The 18,650-nt window shown below is 41.6% G+C and overlaps 1 protein-coding gene across 9 annotated transcripts in view; it reads left to right on the top strand.

The window, feature by feature from the left end:
- The window catches only part of pla2g6 (phospholipase A2, group VI (cytosolic, calcium-independent)), a 61,938-nt gene that overhangs the window by 21,185 nt on the left and 22,103 nt on the right, over nt 1-18,650 (top strand). For all 9 annotated transcript variants that reach the window (XM_041177733.1, XM_041177739.1, XM_041177740.1 and 6 more), the window contains 4 exons: nt 2,124-2,307; nt 12,188-12,375; nt 16,357-16,453; nt 17,964-18,146. In XM_041177733.1, the coding sequence (XP_041033667.1) occupies nt 2,124-2,307; nt 12,188-12,375; nt 16,357-16,453; nt 17,964-18,146 (652 nt within the window). The remainder of the gene's footprint in view (nt 1-2,123; nt 2,308-12,187; nt 12,376-16,356; nt 16,454-17,963; nt 18,147-18,650) is intronic.

Here is an 18,650-nt window from a genome sequence, read left to right on the forward strand (position 1 = left end):
ACTTTGGGAGCCAGTTACCTGCTTATTTTCTTAGCCAAGATAGGGTGTACAGATTGTAGAGATATAAAAGACAAACAGAAGAAGAAAATACTATTGCATTTGGGGAGGATGGAGAGAAGAACGTAACAGTCAGAGACTGTATCTTGCTATTTCTGCATGCTTTTTTTTCATTCATTTATGGGGTGTGGGCATCACTGGCAAGACCAGCATTTATTGTCCATCCTTAATTACCCTTGAGAAAATGGCAATGAATGCCTTTCAAATCGCTGCAGTCTAGGTGGTGTAGGTACACCCACAGCGCTGTTAGGAATGGAGTTCCAGGATTTTGACCCAGTGACAATGAAGGAATAGGAATATAGTTCCAAGTCAGGATGGTGTGTGACCTGGAGGGGAATTTGCAGATGGTGATCTTCGCATGCACTTGCTGTCCTTGCCCTTCTAGGAGATAGAGGTCATGACTTTGGAAGGTGTTCTTGAAGGACTCTTGGTGAATTACAGAAGTACAGCCTATAAATGGTATGCACTGATGGTGGAAGGAGTGAATGTTGAAGGTGAGGTGCTGATCAAGCGGGCTGTTTTGTCCTGGATGGAGCTTTTTGGAGCTGCATCGAGGCAAGTAGAGTATTCTATCATACTTCTGACTTGTGCCTTGCAGATGGTGAGCAGGCTTTGGGGAATGAGGAGGTGAGTTACTAGCCACAGACTTCTCAGTCTCTGATCTTCTCTTGTAGTCGCAGTATTTATATGACTGGCCCAATTAAGGTTAGTGGTAACCCACAGGATGTTGATGGTGAGGGATTCAGTGATGGTAATGCCGTTGAGCGGCAAGGGGAAATGATTAGACTCTCTCTTGTTTGTGATAGTCAGTACCTGGCCCTTGTGTGCCCATAATTGCTTCATGGATTGAATTCAAATAACCCTGTTTGGATGTGCTGAAGGCTGGTGGAGAATTTGCATTGTGTACCAATGCATAGCTGATTATGACTTTTTACACACAGATTGTGATAATAGTGGAAAGAAGCCATGAATCTCAAACTCTTAATAGTTTTTGAATGAGCTCTCTAACTTTGCCTCTCAGCCACTTAATGGCAGAGACAGTTTCTGTGATATCCAGCAATGATTATAAAGCAAAATACACGAATGATGGAAATTTGAAATAAAAACAGAAAGTGCTGAAAATACTCAGCAAGCCAGGCAGCATCTATGGCGAGAGAAACAGAATTAACGCATTAGGTGGACAACCTTTTGTCAGTCCTGAGGAAGGTCATGGACCTGAAATGTTAACTCTTGTTTCTCTCTCCACAGATACTGTCTGACCTGCTGAGTATTTCCAGCATCTTCTGTTTTGTTAATGGTTATAGCTATTGGCTTTAAAAAGTGACTGCTTTTATAAGAACTGGTCTGGCACTGGGTCTATAACCGCACCAAGATTTCTCCCTTCTGGTGTGTTCTAAGTTGTACAGATTTTGGGGCTGGCTGGTGATGTGGATAGAGAGCTTGAGAGCAGGTTATCCTGTGTGCCATTTCAATGATGGTGTGTCAAGTCAGAGAAACTGGGAAAAGTGGAAAAGGCTGAGAAAATATGCAGCTCCAAAAGAAAGGTAGAGGATCTCTGTGGAGTTGCCGAAGGAATAGGGACTGAGACAATAGAGCTTTTTGAAATTAATTTATGGGATGTGGGCGTTGCTTACTAAGGCAGCACTTATTGCCCTCAAGAAGGTGGTGGTGTGCTGCCTTCTTGAACTACACAGTCCACATGGGTTGTAAAAGGCAGTGAGGCTGAGTCAGACATGAAAGCTGAGCAGGCGTATGGCTGTTCCTGGAAAAGAGCAAGATTCGGGTTGAGCAGAACAGAGGACATGAGGGAACCAAAACCTGGTCATGTGGAAGAAATTTATGTCTTTAAAAAGAATAAAAATTATAAAATTGTCTAGAAGTAAAAGTTGAAAATCATCAACCGGCTTTCAGTTTATTTTCCTATGGTTCTGACAAGTTGTGGTGTCATCAACAATGGAACCTAGTCCTGTTGTCCCACTTGGATCACTTAGTTTAATGCTGTATTACTGATGCATGATATGCATAATTGTGTTACTTACTGGGCTAATATGCAGTTCTCCATGCAGCTGCATCAATGATACGGAGAGCGAAGAGGGTATCACCCCTCTACACCTTGCCTGCAAGAAGGAGGATATCGACTGTATTCGTGAGCTGGTGGAAGGTTGCGGAGTTCGTTTGGACATTGCGGACAAGAATAGGGAAACTGTCTTCCACTATGCAGCTCGTCAGTCCAATTGCCAGGTCATTGAGGTATGGTCCAACTTCCAGAATTACTCTCGGGACTTTGTGGTTCCTTATGCTTTTCAAATCCTTCATTGTGCTTTGTTAAAAGATTCGGTATGATAAAAGGGATCTAAGAATTACATACCCCAGAAGGAGGCCATTCAGCCCATCGTGACAATGCCTGCTCTTTGAAAGAGTTATCCAATTAGTTTCCCCTGCCTTGCTCCATCCTTACAGCGCTGAAAATGTTTCCTTTTCAAATATAGTCAATTTGCTTTTGGAAGTTGCTGTTAAAATCCATTTCCGGCACCTTTTGAGGCATTCTAGAGTGCAACAGCTCGTGCGTTTTAAGAAATATGATCCCATCTCACACTAGATCTTTTGCCAATTATCTTAAATATGTTTTCTTTGATTGCTGATTCTCCTGCCAGTAAAAACATTTTCTGTTTATTTACGCTACCAAGACCCTTCATAATTTTGATTCCTCTATTACATCTCCTCTTAATCCTCCCTGATCAAAGGAGAACAATCCCAGATTCTCTAAGACTCTGCACCTTAAACTGAAGTTCCTCATCCCTGATACTATTCTGGTAAATCTTCTCTGCTGCATCTCCAAGGGAAAAAAAACATTTTATTTGCACTTCAGTCTAATGTGAAATTTACCCTGGCGCTCTCACTTAGGGGCTGGGGCTGCTTCTCAGATGCTTTGTGGAGGTGTCACACTTGCTGCATGTAAAGTGGATGCAGCTAAAGTATGTTTGCTCCGTTTGATTCCTGACGGAGAATTTGGCAGCCTTTCCGAAATGCTTTTAAACAGAGCTGATCCACGGATCACCTGTGAGCAAATGTGGTAGTTGGCATCAGAGGGAATTAAGTACTGAAGAACCTATTATTTCCTGTAGTGATAATTTTGCGCTCCTTGCAGAAATAATCAGCGAGATTACAATGACCACACAATATACCTAATTACATAGTGTATTCTGGCAGAGGTATTCAGGATCTCAAACTTAACTGGCGAGCACACAACACCTATCCCTGGAAAATGTATATTATGCCTGTTTTAAAAAGTTTACTGCATTTATACCTGTGCTAGTGATTTTTAGGCCTATATGAAAAAAGCAAAAGATAATTGCACTAGTTAATGGGGATCAGCAATCCCTTTTTCAGCCACATTGTGTTAATTTTATTTTAAAACAAATTTTGACTCTGTACCTTTTATAAATAGTGCACAATAAGGAACAGAGGGAACAGCTAAGCTGGTTTTTTAGATCTTTCAGCAATGCAGCTGAGGAAGGATGAAATGGGATTTTTTCTGGTGAAATTTGTAATTGCAGATGCAGCTTGGCAGGTGAAGTGATTCCCCGAGACTGACCCAATACCCGGCAGACATTCTGAGGTGCTGGGTTAGACTTAGTGGTGGCTACCCTGTATGGACCCTTACACGTAGTGCACCTTACCAAGTAAAGATTTTTTGAATGGACCTTGAGTGGATGATAAAAGGATAAAGTGAAAACAAAATACTGCTGATGCTGGAAATCTGAAGTGAAAACAGTAAGTGCTGGAAGTACTCAACGGGTTTGGCAGCATCTGTGAAGAGAAAGTTAGAGTTAACACTTCAAGTCAAATATGACGCTTTTTCAGAACTGCAGCCATATTTGCCTCAAAACATTCACTCTGTTTCTGTCCCCAAAGATGTTACCAGACCTGAGTATTTCCAGCATTTACTGTTTTTAGAATGACAGAAGGGACTTGGTTGGTTTATGTGGATTATGCTTAAGCTTAGAAGCGTGCAGAATATGTTCCCTTTTTCAAAAACAAGTGTGTGTCTGTGTGTGTGTGTGCGGAACAATTATAAAAAAATGGAAAATGCAGCAAATGCCAAGAGAAACGAAGAGAAGAAACTGTGAGTTCAGTCTAAGTTCTACCTTTTAACATTTGTGGATTGGATTTAATACCCTCTTAAATGAGAGAGAGAAAATTTCAGTCCTTTGCTTGTACAGCCCGAGATAATTGTTTCGCCATTCTTGGTTCCTCTTTTGTAATAGGAACAACAGTACACCATTCACCCCCTTGAGCTTGTCCCACCATCAGTGGGATCATGGCAGATCTGTATCTCAACTCCATTTACCTGCCTAGGTCCTGTTGCCCTTAATACTTACGCCCTACCAATTGTGGTTTTGAAATTCTCAATTGGCTCCCAGCCTCGATAATATTTTGGAAAAGAGTGCTCTGCATTTCACTACATTTTGTGTGGCCTTTCGTTCCAGTCGAAACAAGTAACACTTCATTCCAAAAGGGTCTTTAAGTGACTTCCACCACCCATCTAACTCTTTTGTGTGTCCACTGAAGATCCTGGTTTGGTACCAAAATCTTGCTTTCGGTATCCAACTCCACAGTCTGCACTAAGTTGGCTGAGTTCAACCAGTGAAGCAGCAGTTGTGCTCCCCGAGTAAAGTAAGCCAGGATTCCAGCTCCAGATGCGGTGACTGGTTGGAAAGTGCATGCACGAGGATAGGGTTCTGTTCAGCTGTCCTTCAGTCATGTGAGCTGGTGTTGGAGGATGCTTGACTTGTAAATATGGCCCAGTGTAGATCAAGACAATCAGGAGAGGGAGAGAGAAAATTGGTGCAAGAGGGACTAGAATAAAATGAGCTGGTATCAATTAGCAAGTTTGATAGTGGGAAGTTAATTTGTAGCTTGTGGCAACTGTAGTGAGTGAGTGAATGTCTTATTAACAAATATTTGTTTTTGTGCTTCTAAAGGTGACAGTGCTGAGAAATGAAACATATATATGTCTCTACAGCCAGTGTTGACGTCTTATACGCTCAGGTCAGATACAACATAGGCTAGATACGGTGAAGAGCTTTCATTACCTTTCTAGCAATTACCTTCCACCAGCAACGCCCCCCCCCCCACCACCGCCGCTTTAGACTCCTAGAACTTCACAGCTAGCAACGTCACGGCTGTGCTGTCCTCATTAGATTGTCCAGTAGAGCTTCTTGCAGAGCTGTGTATTTTCCCTACATCTGGTAAATTATCCACAACTATCTCACTATCTGAAGCCAGCACACTTTCAACTACCGGCACAAGTTCGACTACTGGCATGCAGTCCACACTTCAGGTTTAGCTTACGCAAAGCACTTGCTAACTTTTTGTGCTAAGCCAGTATATATATCTTGTGTGCTCTGAGATAAAATTTTGCATGTCACTGAAAAGCACTATGTATCAGCAGTGTGCATTGTAACTGTTTGAGATTAAAAATATCTCACAACGTTGTACTATTGCCCCTAGAATTTTAGCAAAGCATGGTGGTGTATGAAGTATTCACACAACGTCCTCATAAATGGTAAGAAACATGGCTGAGTCTTGATAGAAATATTTTGAGTTGTATGACACTCGGTGAAAAAAGGTATATGGTTTTTCGAACAGTGTGAGCTTCTGAACCTACACTAGACTTTAAATGCCAAATCTTTTCCAAGAGGAACAAAATATAAAAGGGATAGTAATTAATTTGCTTGGTTTACATAGGAAGTAAGAAGGGAGAAAACTTGGAAGAGAACTGGGAAGTCTATAATTATAGTAGTCACGCCTGGACTGTGACTGTATATAAAGAGTATCATTGGCAGAGGCTTGGTGGCAAGTTGGTTACCTGCTTCTGGTGAATGGTGGCAGAGAAAATATTTTTAATGTTTTATAAAAAGTACAGTAGCGGATCCATGCCTTGCTGAACTTCCTCGTCTATGTCAGTGTATATTGCTGAGCCCCCTTGAGGTGGTTTGGTATTTCATGTGCTGTGGTTCTCGACCTGCAGATGAAGAAACATCCAAGTTCAATTTATGCTGATTTAGTGCTTGTGGAGAAAGAGTGTTGGATGGAAAAGTGTCTCTCACTAATCTGAAAAAAAATTCAAGCAGGGCCCTGATTGCTGCCCAGTGACCTTTGCTGGAAGTGTGTGTGTGAAGATATGGTCACTCTTGGCTGTGGCACCTAACGGCCTCAATAATCCTGCTTGCTATCTGGCTTTTCACTGAGAGCTTTTTTCAAAAGGAATGACTTGGTACTGTGGAATGAAGGAGCTGTTCAAACCATTTCCTTGCTGGCCCCAGTAAAGGAGGATTTTATGTTGTAATTATTATTTATGGTCTTAGAAAAGAACTTGGCAAAAGGCATTTGTTTTGTACTTGGATTTGTGTCCTTTCTAATGTAGAGCTCTCTCTGATGTAATGGAGGTTTACGCTTTGGTTCTGCACAGGCACAACAGGCAGTAGAAAATAAAAGTTTTACAAAGCCTTCATTATCTTGGTAGCTTGTCGTTATATATTTGTGCAGTTGGAGTACTGCTCAATCTGATTTTCCTAGCTCTGTTGGGTTAGTACGTCAAGCTTTTAGCCCAATACTGGGTGGATCACAATTCGAGTTTGCCACTTGTTTGGCTTTAGATTGAAATTCCTGTGAAATGGATGCCAAAAACCTGGATTTTAAAATGTCTTCCCAAGTTTGAAAGGCCACTCCACGTTGACTGTGGGTCTGCATTGTGTATCTGCATTGAAGGCTACCACCGGTGGAAAAATTTGTTTGCTCGGAGTAGGAGATGCAGGCACAGGAGCAATGATCAGGTTTCAGATTGAATCATGAGCTTTAACAAAGTAAATGTGCTAATGATGTGTGACTAAGGCAGAGGATCATATGCCTAGTTGCATGAACTTTGGTGGGTAGACAGAAGGTGACGAAGAGGCGAGGGTGACTTTTAAACACGGTGGTAAAAGGTGACGAATAGATACTGGTGGACTACTGAGGGGAATAGAAAGCTAGATTTGAAGAAATGCCATTCAAAATTGAAACTTAAGTTTGCAAACAATTAATTTACTTTGGGAAAGAACAAGAAGCAGCAGAGGACGATGAGAGAAAGTGGAAGAAATGCAAAATAATTCAGACAATCCTCCAGAACTGATTTTCCACCAGGCTGGTTCAGAAACTTGGAAAATTTTAAAAGAAAAAAGCAGAGTCTAGGTCATTAGGCTGGTGCGTACTGACTAACTTTATTATCATAGGCATAGCGTCAGAGGGCTAAGTTGGTGCACCAGAAGGCATGTAAACAGTGAGCACCACAAAACTATCTGAGCTGTCATTATCATAGAGCATTGGAGCTGGTCCCTCAGGCCAGCTCTGCCGTTCATTAAGATCATGACTGATCGCCTCCTCAATGCCATTTCCCTTGATATCATCAGTATCTAGAAACCTAGCGATCTCTGTCTTGAACGTACTGAATTCTCATACTTATCTTACACATGCTTATCCTTCCAGTTTATACCCTCCGTTACTGAAAATGCAGTTCCATGTGTGCTAGCCATCTTTCTGATGCCTGACTGACATGTCGTATCTAATGTCTGAACCTGGCCGTGAGTATCAGTGGGCTTGTTCTCATAGGCTGGATCAGTGACGAACCTAATCCTAACATCTGCACAGATGCAATTTCCAACAGGATTCTGAATAATTACAGACTAAGACTATTCTTAGTTCATCCATACAGAAAGATCCTAAAGTGCTCCCTGAGCAGCATTGATAGTTCCTTAAATGCCTTAAGGTTTTCGCTTCAGCTTCTGAAGATCCATTCCCTGTATTGATTACTTTTTCATAATGTTGAATTTCCCTGACTTGTCTTTTACTGTGTCCAAATCCTACCCTGGCAATTTAAAGTAATATTCTGATTTTCCTTACCTCGATATGGTAACTTTTCAGGTGCCTTCTCTCCAAGTCACCCAATCCTTCCTCGTAATTCAAATCTTTGACACCAGGGATCAGCCTCATGTCTCTGAACAGCACTGTCTCTAGCACTTTAATGTCTCTGCTGTGCCTCTAGCAATCGTAACTGTGCACAGTACATGAGGTGTATTTTCCCAGTGCAGGGTGCAGTTTGGAAATTATCTCTTCTGACTTGTATTCTACTGTTATGTCTATGTAATTCGACATTCTGTTGGCTCTGTTCATCTTCTGCTCCGTATTACTGAGTCATGTTGAACATTAAGCCTGCAAAGACTTGCAAGCCTCTTACAGCTTTATCCTTAGCTATTTTAACACCAATTCAGTTCTCTTTGCTATATGCAGTACTTTACATGTTTCTGCATTAAGGCAACCTCTCCTTGTGCTGCTAGCATACATATTATGATCAATTTGCTTTGAGTTTCTTGGGACATTGGATAGAGATAGAGGTCTTGGTTTATTTCCCCCTCTCCCGCAGCCCAGAAGTGCTAAGCCCTTAATGCTGCTTCGGCTAAGATTAACTAACTTAGCATGGGGTATCAAATCTGGTGCCTTCGAAGCTGTTGTGGCTTATTAGCTGCTCAATGGGCAGACCACGTTTTTTTTATCGAGCTTTTGGCCATCTGTCCCAAAGTCCCTTTATATGGTCGCTCAGATTTTGGGTTATAATGCCCCTGTGAAACACCTTGGGACATTTTATTGAATTAAAGGCACTATATAAATGTAAGTTCTCATTTCTGCAGTATTATCTGCATTACAAAATGACCTATAATTTTGTTATATTTCTTGAAAAGACTTGGGAATTGTCAAAATCCTGAATACCTATCCAGGCTGAAGAAATAATGAACCAAAGTGCCTAAAAACTAGAATGGGATAGTAGGAGCCTTAAACCCAAGATTGTTGTTGCACAATGCTAATGGAATGTTAGTAGAATGCTGTATGATTTTTAAAAATAAGACTTATGTTCCCCCTTTAGACCTTCATAAAAGTTTGGAGAGAAAACAAATACTTGTTCTTTGATTGCTGAGATTGCAAGTGAAGAGCTGTAGAGATGATCAAACTGTATTTTAACCAAGCTTCCAGCATCATGAGGCGATATTTAGGAGTGAAACATTGGTTGTGACAGGTGTTTAGTCTACTTGCAGAAGTAATTTTATTAGTTCCCCTTGCCAGCAGTTTGTATTACTGAACTTGGAGACAGATTTCATGTTTAATGAACTTTATGCTCTTGCCGAGTCTGCAAATATGAAGTTTGCCTGGGATGATTTCTTCGGAGATCGTTGTGTAATTAAGAAACTTATGTCCACATCTGATGAGAGAACCACTGTCCCTGTGGACCTGAAATGGGTCAAACTGTTCTCTTTGTAATGGTGAGCAGCCAAGTTCCAAAGAATTGTGTAAACAGATTTGTCCATAACAGTCAGCAATTAGACATACAGAGTTGGAGGATTGTTAGAACTGTAAATGATTTGTAAGCTCTTGGAATGAAGCTCCAAGTGCACCATACCACATGCTGTTTCTTCTACTCTGTATCTTCACAATGTTGAAATCAAGCCTTCTTGCGCAGCTGCCTCTGTTAACTCCATGTTTCTCAGGAGTTCCGAACTGTGGAAATGCTTATCTTCATCCACCTGCCCTGTCTCCTGCAACTTTTTAAAACTTAAGCTAAGATATTGCCTAATCATTAGCTCATGATTTACCTCCTCTTGTACTCTTTCCCAAGCTTGCTAATGTAAAGAGTAGAAAGAACTAGCATTTATATAGTACTTCTCATGACTCCGGAACATCCCAAAGAATCTCGCAGCCAATATATTACAACATTGATTCTTCACCTACGTTAGTCAATTTAAAAAAAAACACTTGTGATCTGCATGAAAGCTCTCCTGCTCAGAGTTGCACTGATCAGATTAAAAGATTAAATTGCAGTAGATATAATGACAAAAACATGTTCAAGTGCAAGAAGTATTCCCATTTAAGATGGAGATGAGGAGAAATTTTTTCTCCCGGGGGTCATTAGTTTATGGAATTCCCATCTGCCGGGAGCGGTGGAGGCTGGGTCATTGAATATTTTTAAGGCTGAGTTGGATAGATTCTTGACTGACAAGGGAGTCAAAGGGTAAAGGGGCTAGATGGGAAAGGAGATGCCACAATCAGATCAGCTGTGATCTTATCAAATGGTGGAGCAGGCTCGAGTGGCTGAATGGCCTATATTCCTGCTCGTAATTCATATGTTTGTATGTAAGTAATTGATGTTGGTGACTTCTACATTCTACGAGCATGAACCTGTATTTAAATACCATGATATTATTGGTAGGTCTGGAATGTGATTTGTATTTAGACACACTAATTTCCTCATCTTTCTTACATCCTGCGTTAAGATCATGCACGTGACAAATAATTGTAAATAAGCGCACAATTCATTATATCTATTCATTCTGGTATCTTAGTTGTTATATGTTTTGTAATTATTTTGTGAAATAGAATTTACTTAGGGCGGTTATCCATTGAGTTATCTTATTAACATGGACTCCATGAGCCTGCCCTTATTTGTTTGACCTACCTACTCTCCTTTCTTTTGTTCGTTTTTGGAATCAGTACAAAGTGGCAACAGTTCATGCAGTAAGGGAGTGAAGGGCCTTATCCAGAATAAGGAGAAGCTGGTTCAGACAAAACCACTCCAAATTTTAAGCAAGACCAGTTAAGAGGGTGAGGAGAGTCAAGGGATATGGGATTAGAGTGGGCAATTAGAGTTGATATAGAAGTTAAGCCATGACCTTATTGAATGGAGGAGCAGGCTCGAAAGACTGTTTGACCCACTCCTAAGGGCTGCTCCTGTTTCTTATGTTGTGAATTATGGTCTAGCATTAGAGGGATATGTGTGCAGAAGATAGCAGTCCAGATAGTATCGTGGGCTGTGTGGAAATCGATTTAATTTTAATGCGGGATGACCACCTCGTTTGCAAACTGTAGGTCGAGCTCTTCTATTCACTCAGTTCTCCAAGTACAGGACTAGTCATGTTAATTAATTGCTATTTAATCAATTTCTGCTTTTAGTTTCAAGTATGTTTTGTGTCCCTTTTCCAGCTTCCAAAAATCTCTTGAACACTCGGGTTGGTTGAATTTCCATTGCCACAGAAGGGAATGCAAAAAGGCGTATTGGTGCATTGTTTATGACAATTGGAGTTGTACAAATGTAATGTTTGACAGCCAGAGTGCTGAATTATCGAATAGTGTGGTTAGATTTAGATTTGACTGCTATTGTATGAAAGTTATGGATTTAGTTAACAAGGGCAGTGGGGCAGGAAAAAAACAATTCCAAACAGTAGATGAAGCACAAAATATAGTCACAGTTGTATTCCAAATGCCAACAGTCATCCTATAATTTTATTGGAATGAATTAAAAGCTCCCATTAACTGTCACTGAAGATAGTTTTAATCTTCAGGCATGAATTATCCCTGTTTCATCCATCCAACGTTTTGAATGGGGAGCCAAAAGTGCACAGGACAGCACATTTTTACAGAGCATCACAGAAAGCAAATGCGCAGGATAGCCTCCCTGTCACAGGCGTCCTTATCCTGATTTCTAATTGTTGCTGTTTGTTGATGCTGTTCTGACAAGGAAACCTTGACAAGGCTTACACGAAGGAGGGTTGCCGATCCACCAGGCCCGCACCAGTCACTTTCAGTGACATTCATACAACGTAAAAGCAACCTGTGTTTTCTTTGTGCATTTGAGGGATTGAAGCAGATTACTGAAATTAACAGAATTGACTTGAAATTGTTGCAGGCATTTTAACATATGTTTCTCTTTAAACTGCCACCATTTCAATTCCTTAGATCAAAGTGGAGTATCTATGGATTTTGCCAAGTCTCCCACTAGTGCCTATTACTGTTTGATTATGGGCTGTTTGTCCAATCTGCTGGTGCCCATTGGAAACAGACTTGAAACCTTCAACACTCATTTTAACTGAGGTCTTTTAATGGTTATCTCACAGAGGAGACTCCTGTTGCGTGCTTTTGAACTGGATGTGAGCCCAGGTGCAAAGTGGTTAGATGACCATGACCCAGTCCACAGTCACCTACTAAATCATATAAAGAAATCCTGACTTTTTTTTCCACCTTTCTCATGCCTGTTTTTAATTCGCAGTTGTTAAGTAAACAGCGTTCTGTTGGAGTGAATCACTTGAGCAGTAGTGGCGAGACGCCACTTCACATCGCTTGTCGACTGGGAAAAACTGAGGTAGCCAAATCCCTGCTCCATTGCCAAGCAAGTTGTAATATTGTTGGATCGCATGGTTATCCAATCCATACAGCCATGAAGTTCATCCAGGCTGGGTAAGGGCAAGAAATGTTTTAACCCCCTGCCCCTTAATTTTTTTTCTTCCTTCAAGTGCTGTTTAGTTACTGCTTGTGATTTTGTATTCAACCCTGCCCCATCCTTCAAATGTCTTCCTTCTCCCTTTCTCTGCTAAAGATGACAGTTCATGCTTGGCCTTTGGTTAATACCAGCTGTTCAGTATTTTGTCCTAGTGGTGACTCTTCATGCATTAGTCTGGTTGTTACCAGTCCCTTGGCTAGAGCAGGAATGTTCGGCTAATTTTATCACTGCCCTTGCTATTTTGACTGCCATTAAACCCGAAAACTTTCTGTTCTCAGTCCTATAGACTTAATTTATTTTTTTCTAAATCAGCATGCTCACTTTCATCACTTGTTGACTGGGAAACTGGTGAGTCAAATCCATTGCCAAGTTAGTTGTAATAATGTTGGATCATGTGGTTGTCTTATCCATGCATCTGTTCATCATTCTGAAATGTTAACTGTTGTTTCTCTCTCCACATATGCTGCCTGACATGCTGAGTGTTTCCAATATTTTCTGGTTATATTTCAGATTTCCGGCATCCACAATATTTTGCTTTTTTGCTTATTTTCAGGCTAACTTGCCCTTCAAAGTGGAATGATAGAATGGTTACAGCATGGAAGGGGGCCATTTGGCCTGTTGCATCCGTGCCAGCTGTCTGCAAGAGCAACTCAGCTAGTTCCACTCCCTCGCCCTTTCCCCAAAGCCCAGTGTACTGTTTCTGTCAAGGTGCTTATCCAATTTCCTTTTAAAAGCCACAATTGAATCTGCCTCCACCACACTGTGAAGTATGCATTCCAGATCCTAACCACTCACGGCGTTAAGAAAAAAGGTTTTCCCCATGTAACTGTTGGTTCTTTTGCCACTCACCTTAAACTGATGACTTCTGGTTTTTGACACTTCCAACAATGGGAACAGTTTCTCCTTATCTACTTTGTGTAGACACCCCATGACTTTGAACACCTGTATTAAATCTCCCCTCAACTTTCTTTTTTCTAAGGAGAATAACCTCAACTTCTCCAATCTATCCATGTAACTAAAGCCCCTCAGTACTGGAACCATTCTGGCAAATTATTTCTACACCCTTTCTAAAGCCTTCATATCCTTCCTTAAGTGTGATGTCCAGATTTATGCACAGTACTCCAGCTGAGGCCAAACCAGTGCTTTGTAAAGGCTCATCAACTTCCTTGCTTTAGGTATTCCACACCTCTGTTTATAAAGCCTAGGATCCCCTATGTCTTTTTAACCACTTTCTCAACCTGCCCAGTTGCCTTCAATGATTTGTACACTTTTACCCCCCAGGCCTCTCTGTTCTTGCAATTTCTTTAGAATTGTGCCCTTTATTTTGTATTGTCTCTCCTCATTCTTCCTACCAAAATGTATCAGTTCACATATTTTGCATTAAATTTCATAAAAGCAAAAAACCACGGATGCTGGAAATCCAAAACAAAAATAAAAATACCTGCAAAAACTCAGCAGGTCTGGCAGAATCTGCGGAGAGGAACACAGTTAACGTTTCGAGTCCGTATGATTCTTCAACAGAACTGAGTAAAAATAGAAGAGAGGTGAAATATAAGCTGGCTTAAGGGGTGGGGGGCGGGGAGACAAGTAGAGCTGGATAGAGGGCCAGTGATAGGTGGAGATAGCCAAAAGATGTCATAGACAAAAGGACAAAGAGGTGTTGAAGGTGCTGATATTATCTAAGAAATGTGCTAATTAAGGGTAGAAAGCAGGACAAGCAAGGTGCAGATAGCCCTAGTGGGGGTGGGGTGGGGTGAAGGAATCGAAAAAGGCTAAAAGGTAGAGATAAAACAATGGATGGAAATACATTTAAAAATAATGGAAATAGGTGGGAAAAGAAAAATCTCTAAATTATTGGGAAAAAAAGGGGGGCATTCGGAAAGGGGGTGGGAATGAAGGAGAGTGTTCATGATCTAAAATTGTTGAACTCAATATTCAGTCTGGAAGGCTGTAAAGTGCCTAGTCAGAAGATGAGGTGCTGTTCCTCCAGTTTGCGTTAAGCTTTACTGAAACAATGCAGCAGGCCAAGGATGGACATGTGGGCATGAGAGCAGGGTGGAGTGTTGAAATGGCAAACGACAGGGAGGTCTGGGTAATGCTCGCGGACAGACCGAAGGTGTTCTGCAAAGCGGTCACCCAGTCTGCGTTTGGTCTCTCCAAAGTAGAGGAAACTGAATTGGGAGCAATGAATGCAGTAGACTGTCAGCATTCCACAGGGATCGTTCCCTCCTGGACACCCTGGTTCACTCCTCCATCACCCCCTACACCTCAACCCCCTCCTGCAGCACCTTCCCATGCAACCGCAGAAGGTGCAACAACTGCCCCTTTACTTCCTCTCTCCTCACCATCAAAGGGCCCAACCACTCCTTTCAAGTGAAGCAGCATTTCACTTGCACTTCCCTCAATTTAGTCTACTGCATTCGTTGCTCCCAATGCGTGTGTGCAAAGGGACACCAAACCCCCTCTCAGGAATCCTTGTGATAGTGGTATTATTACTGGACTGGTATTCCAGAGACAAGGGTAATTCTCTGGGTACCTGGGTCCGCATCCCACCATGGCAGATGGTGAAATTTGAATCCAATAAAAACCTGGAATTAAAAGTCTGACCACAAAACCATTGACGATTGTTGTAAAAACCCATCTGGTTCACTAATGTCCTTTAGGGAAGGAGATCTGCCGTCCTTACCTGCTCTGACCTACATGTAACCCCAGACCCACAGCAATGTGGTTGATTCTTTTAAAAAAAAAAAAATGCCTTCTGAACAAGGGCAATTAGGGATGGGCAATAAATGCTGGCCTAGCCTGCGACACCCCTATCCTACGAACGAATAAAAAAAAACTTAAGGCATGCATGTAATCCTTAGTTACTTGTTCTGAGATATGCTTTTATGGGTGAAATGTTGATCAACAATCAACTCACTGTTAAAATTCTCTCAAAATGTCATTTTGTCACTGAAAACCTCTGCAGCTTAAGACACTTCAATGGAGTGTGGTTTCTGAGGGATGTTGAAGATTTCATGATAATCTTGTTGGGGAATTAAACATTTTCTCGTTTGTACTCATTGCTGTCATCAGCAATTAAAGGTTTAAACTGAATGAAATCATAACACAGCATTGCATTATCTCATTGTGATTCAGCAGGAAAGGGTATTGAGATGAAGAGGGTTCTAGGTTTAATCCCTGGCCTGTGCTAAGCTACATGATGTCAGATACAGCAGCAATAGGGTCAGTCCCTTGGTTGCAAAAGCCTTTAAATTAGGAAGAATAAGAATCAGCAAAAAGATGAAGCTTCTGATTGCGATTGAGTGAGCCTTGAAAAAGAGTACAAAGTAGTCACTTAGTAATACAGCACTTGAGTATTGCTGGAAAAAGGAGACATGCTGTGTCGAAAGTTTTTGTCTTGCACTCATCAGGACAGAGGCAAGAATATCCAATTTTAAAGGGAGCAATATTCAGTATAAATTTTCTCATGGAGCATTAATTGTTGCTCCCTTTAAAATCTAGCATTCTCACATCTGTCCTGATGAGTGCAAGACAAAAAGTTTCAACAGCATGTCTCTTTTTGCAGCAATACTCAAAAGTGCAAGTGTGTCGATGTAATACTCGGGCACAGTTGTCCAGTTAACTATTGACCAGTAAGCTGATATTTAGTTTCAAAGCTTTCACATAAAAATTACCACTTGGGTATGGCAGTGGAGGGTGTCTGTGGGGCCACACTCTACCTTCTGGAGCAAATGGAGAAAGGGAGGAAAAAAACTCATCCCATTTTTGCCACTTTGCAGAGTCAAGGGTTCCTTCATCTTCAGAACATGTTGCCTTCAATACTTGGATTACCTTATTGTAATCCCAATTGCTGGTTATCACCTCAAGCTGTAAATGTGTAAGCTGGTAGCTTGTATAATGCTAGCACCGATAACCTATCCTTTGTTTCTCTCTAGGTGTGCTGAGGCTATCCTTGAAGCAGACGCAAGTCAGATCCACACTGAAGATGCTCATTATGGAGGTACAGCCCTTCACTGGGCCAAGAAAGCAGATGTAATTTTTTTTCCCTTTACTATCCAGCTAATAGACTCCTCCACCTGGGATGTTGATACTTGGGAATCGTGATGATGCTAGGGTGGGTTTTGGCTTTAACTGAACTGGGTGTTCCTGATTTTGGCAGCCTTGGATCAATAATGGCACACGATTGTGTTGGTCACGAGTCAAAATTTTAAAATTGTGCTTGATCTTTGCAGAGTTTGTGCCCAGTACTTAGCTTGCCATTGAAATACTCTGTGCTCTAGAAGAATATAAATCTGAGTAGAGATTATGAATGAGACTTGGGGCCAAATTTTCACTCCTGAATTGTGGAGTCAATTTCTTGACTCTACAAACCCGACTTGGGAGAAACTGCCCTGCACTGCCAGATTCTCATTTTGGGGTGGGTGGGGTTGGAGTGGAGGCCAGTGGCAGGTTCTAGGTGCTAACTGCAATTGGGCCCACCGACCCCGAAAACATTCTGGAGGCAGCCACGGGCCGCCGGATGCTGAGGCATGCTAGTTAAAAGGCTCGCATCAGTGCCCTGGGATTTTGTCCCAGTTGTAGAATAAGCTCTCCAGTCCTCACCCCTCAGAGCCCCTCACTCCCCATGTCCCATCCATGCTAATTCATGCTCTCCCATCCAACCCATAGCCCCTCATACCCTCCATGCCCCCATGACCCTTTATCACCCCTATGCCAACTTGTGCCAATCCTGAGCCCTTCCACTCATCCTCTTGGTGCTTTATAGCTCCTGTGCCAACTTAGTGCTCACTCATGTCAACCCATTCTCTCCCACCCACCATCCTTTGCCTTTACACCCTTCGTGCCAACTTACCCAGTATCCACCAAGGGCAGACCTCAGGAGCCTTGCTGAGATGAAACAAAATAAAGTTCTAAATATTTACTACCAACTTATCTATATGAAAAAATACACTTTCATTGATAAAAGCCAATTCAGTACATTTAAAGACCTTCATGTACTTAATCCTTTATAAAACAACATTTATGTTCTTAGCCCCACAGTAAAGACAACTGATCTTTTTGTAATGACTTTATAACAAAATTTTAAGAGCAGGGGATTTAAATGACTTGACAGTTCCACAGGCCTTCTCCACTTTTAAAGCACATTCACGAACTCCTATCAATCCCAAAGTGGTACTTGACATCTCCCAAAGAACTCTGGCAGGTTTAGACCTTTTCCTCAAATGTCTAAAGTCTATGAATCATGATCTAGCCTCATCGCACTAATTGAGGAAGAACAGGGGAGTACTTCTGTTGTCCTGACCAACATTGATCCCTCAATTAATGTTATGAAAACATATTACCAGGTTAATTATCTCATTGCAATTTGTGGTGCCTTGTTATTGGTGCATTGGATACTTCATTTCTCTGCAGCACTGACTACAATTCAAAATTACTTCCGTGACTGAAGTGCTTTGTGATGTCCTGAGGTTGTGGAAGGCTCTGCATAAGTGCAAGTTCTTCATTATGGAATTATAGTGCTGTGTCGATTGAATAATTTCAGATGGTCCGACTGCTGATTAACCATGGATGTGCCTTGAACTACCTGAGTAAAACTGGAGAAACACCACTACACATCATGGTGAAACGTGGGCGATTTGAGTGTGCTATGGTTTTGTTAGTACATGGAGCAGATACAAATGCAAAAGGAGAAAGTGGAAATACACCTCTTCATCTTGCTATGAAGGTCGGTACTTTTTAGCGTTTTATAAAAAAAAATCCGGCAGACCCCTAAATCTTGGCTCACACTAACCTATGCCTCAGCTTGTGATATGTTCCTGTTGAAACAGAGTGTTAGGTAGACGGGACGCTTGTACGTCTGGTTTCTCAGTAACTTGGGTAGGATGGTATTAAGCGTGATCGTGAGTTTCAATGCAACCGGTACCTGGATAGCTTAAGAAAAATAACATTGGGAAGGTAAGACCAGCTTCCACAACTTTGCCGTGCTTAATCCTCATTTCCTGCCTACTGGTCTCAGGACGGTATTAATTGCTGGGGCGGGAAGACAAACTGTCCTGTTGTTTCAGCTGGAGAGGAAGGAGACTGTGGTAATAGGCGTTCTGCAAAGAATAGGAAAAGAACTGTTAACATTTATCTCCCCATTTCTCATAAAGTTACTTACTCATGCTGGGATCTGCTGGACAGACACTGGCATCCCTCCAGTGCTTGATAGACATGTGCCAGGTTAAAC

The sequence above is a fragment of the Carcharodon carcharias genome, chromosome 31, assembly GCF_017639515.1.
Source record: "Carcharodon carcharias isolate sCarCar2 chromosome 31, sCarCar2.pri, whole genome shotgun sequence".
NCBI lineage: Eukaryota > Metazoa > Chordata > Chondrichthyes > Lamniformes > Lamnidae > Carcharodon > Carcharodon carcharias.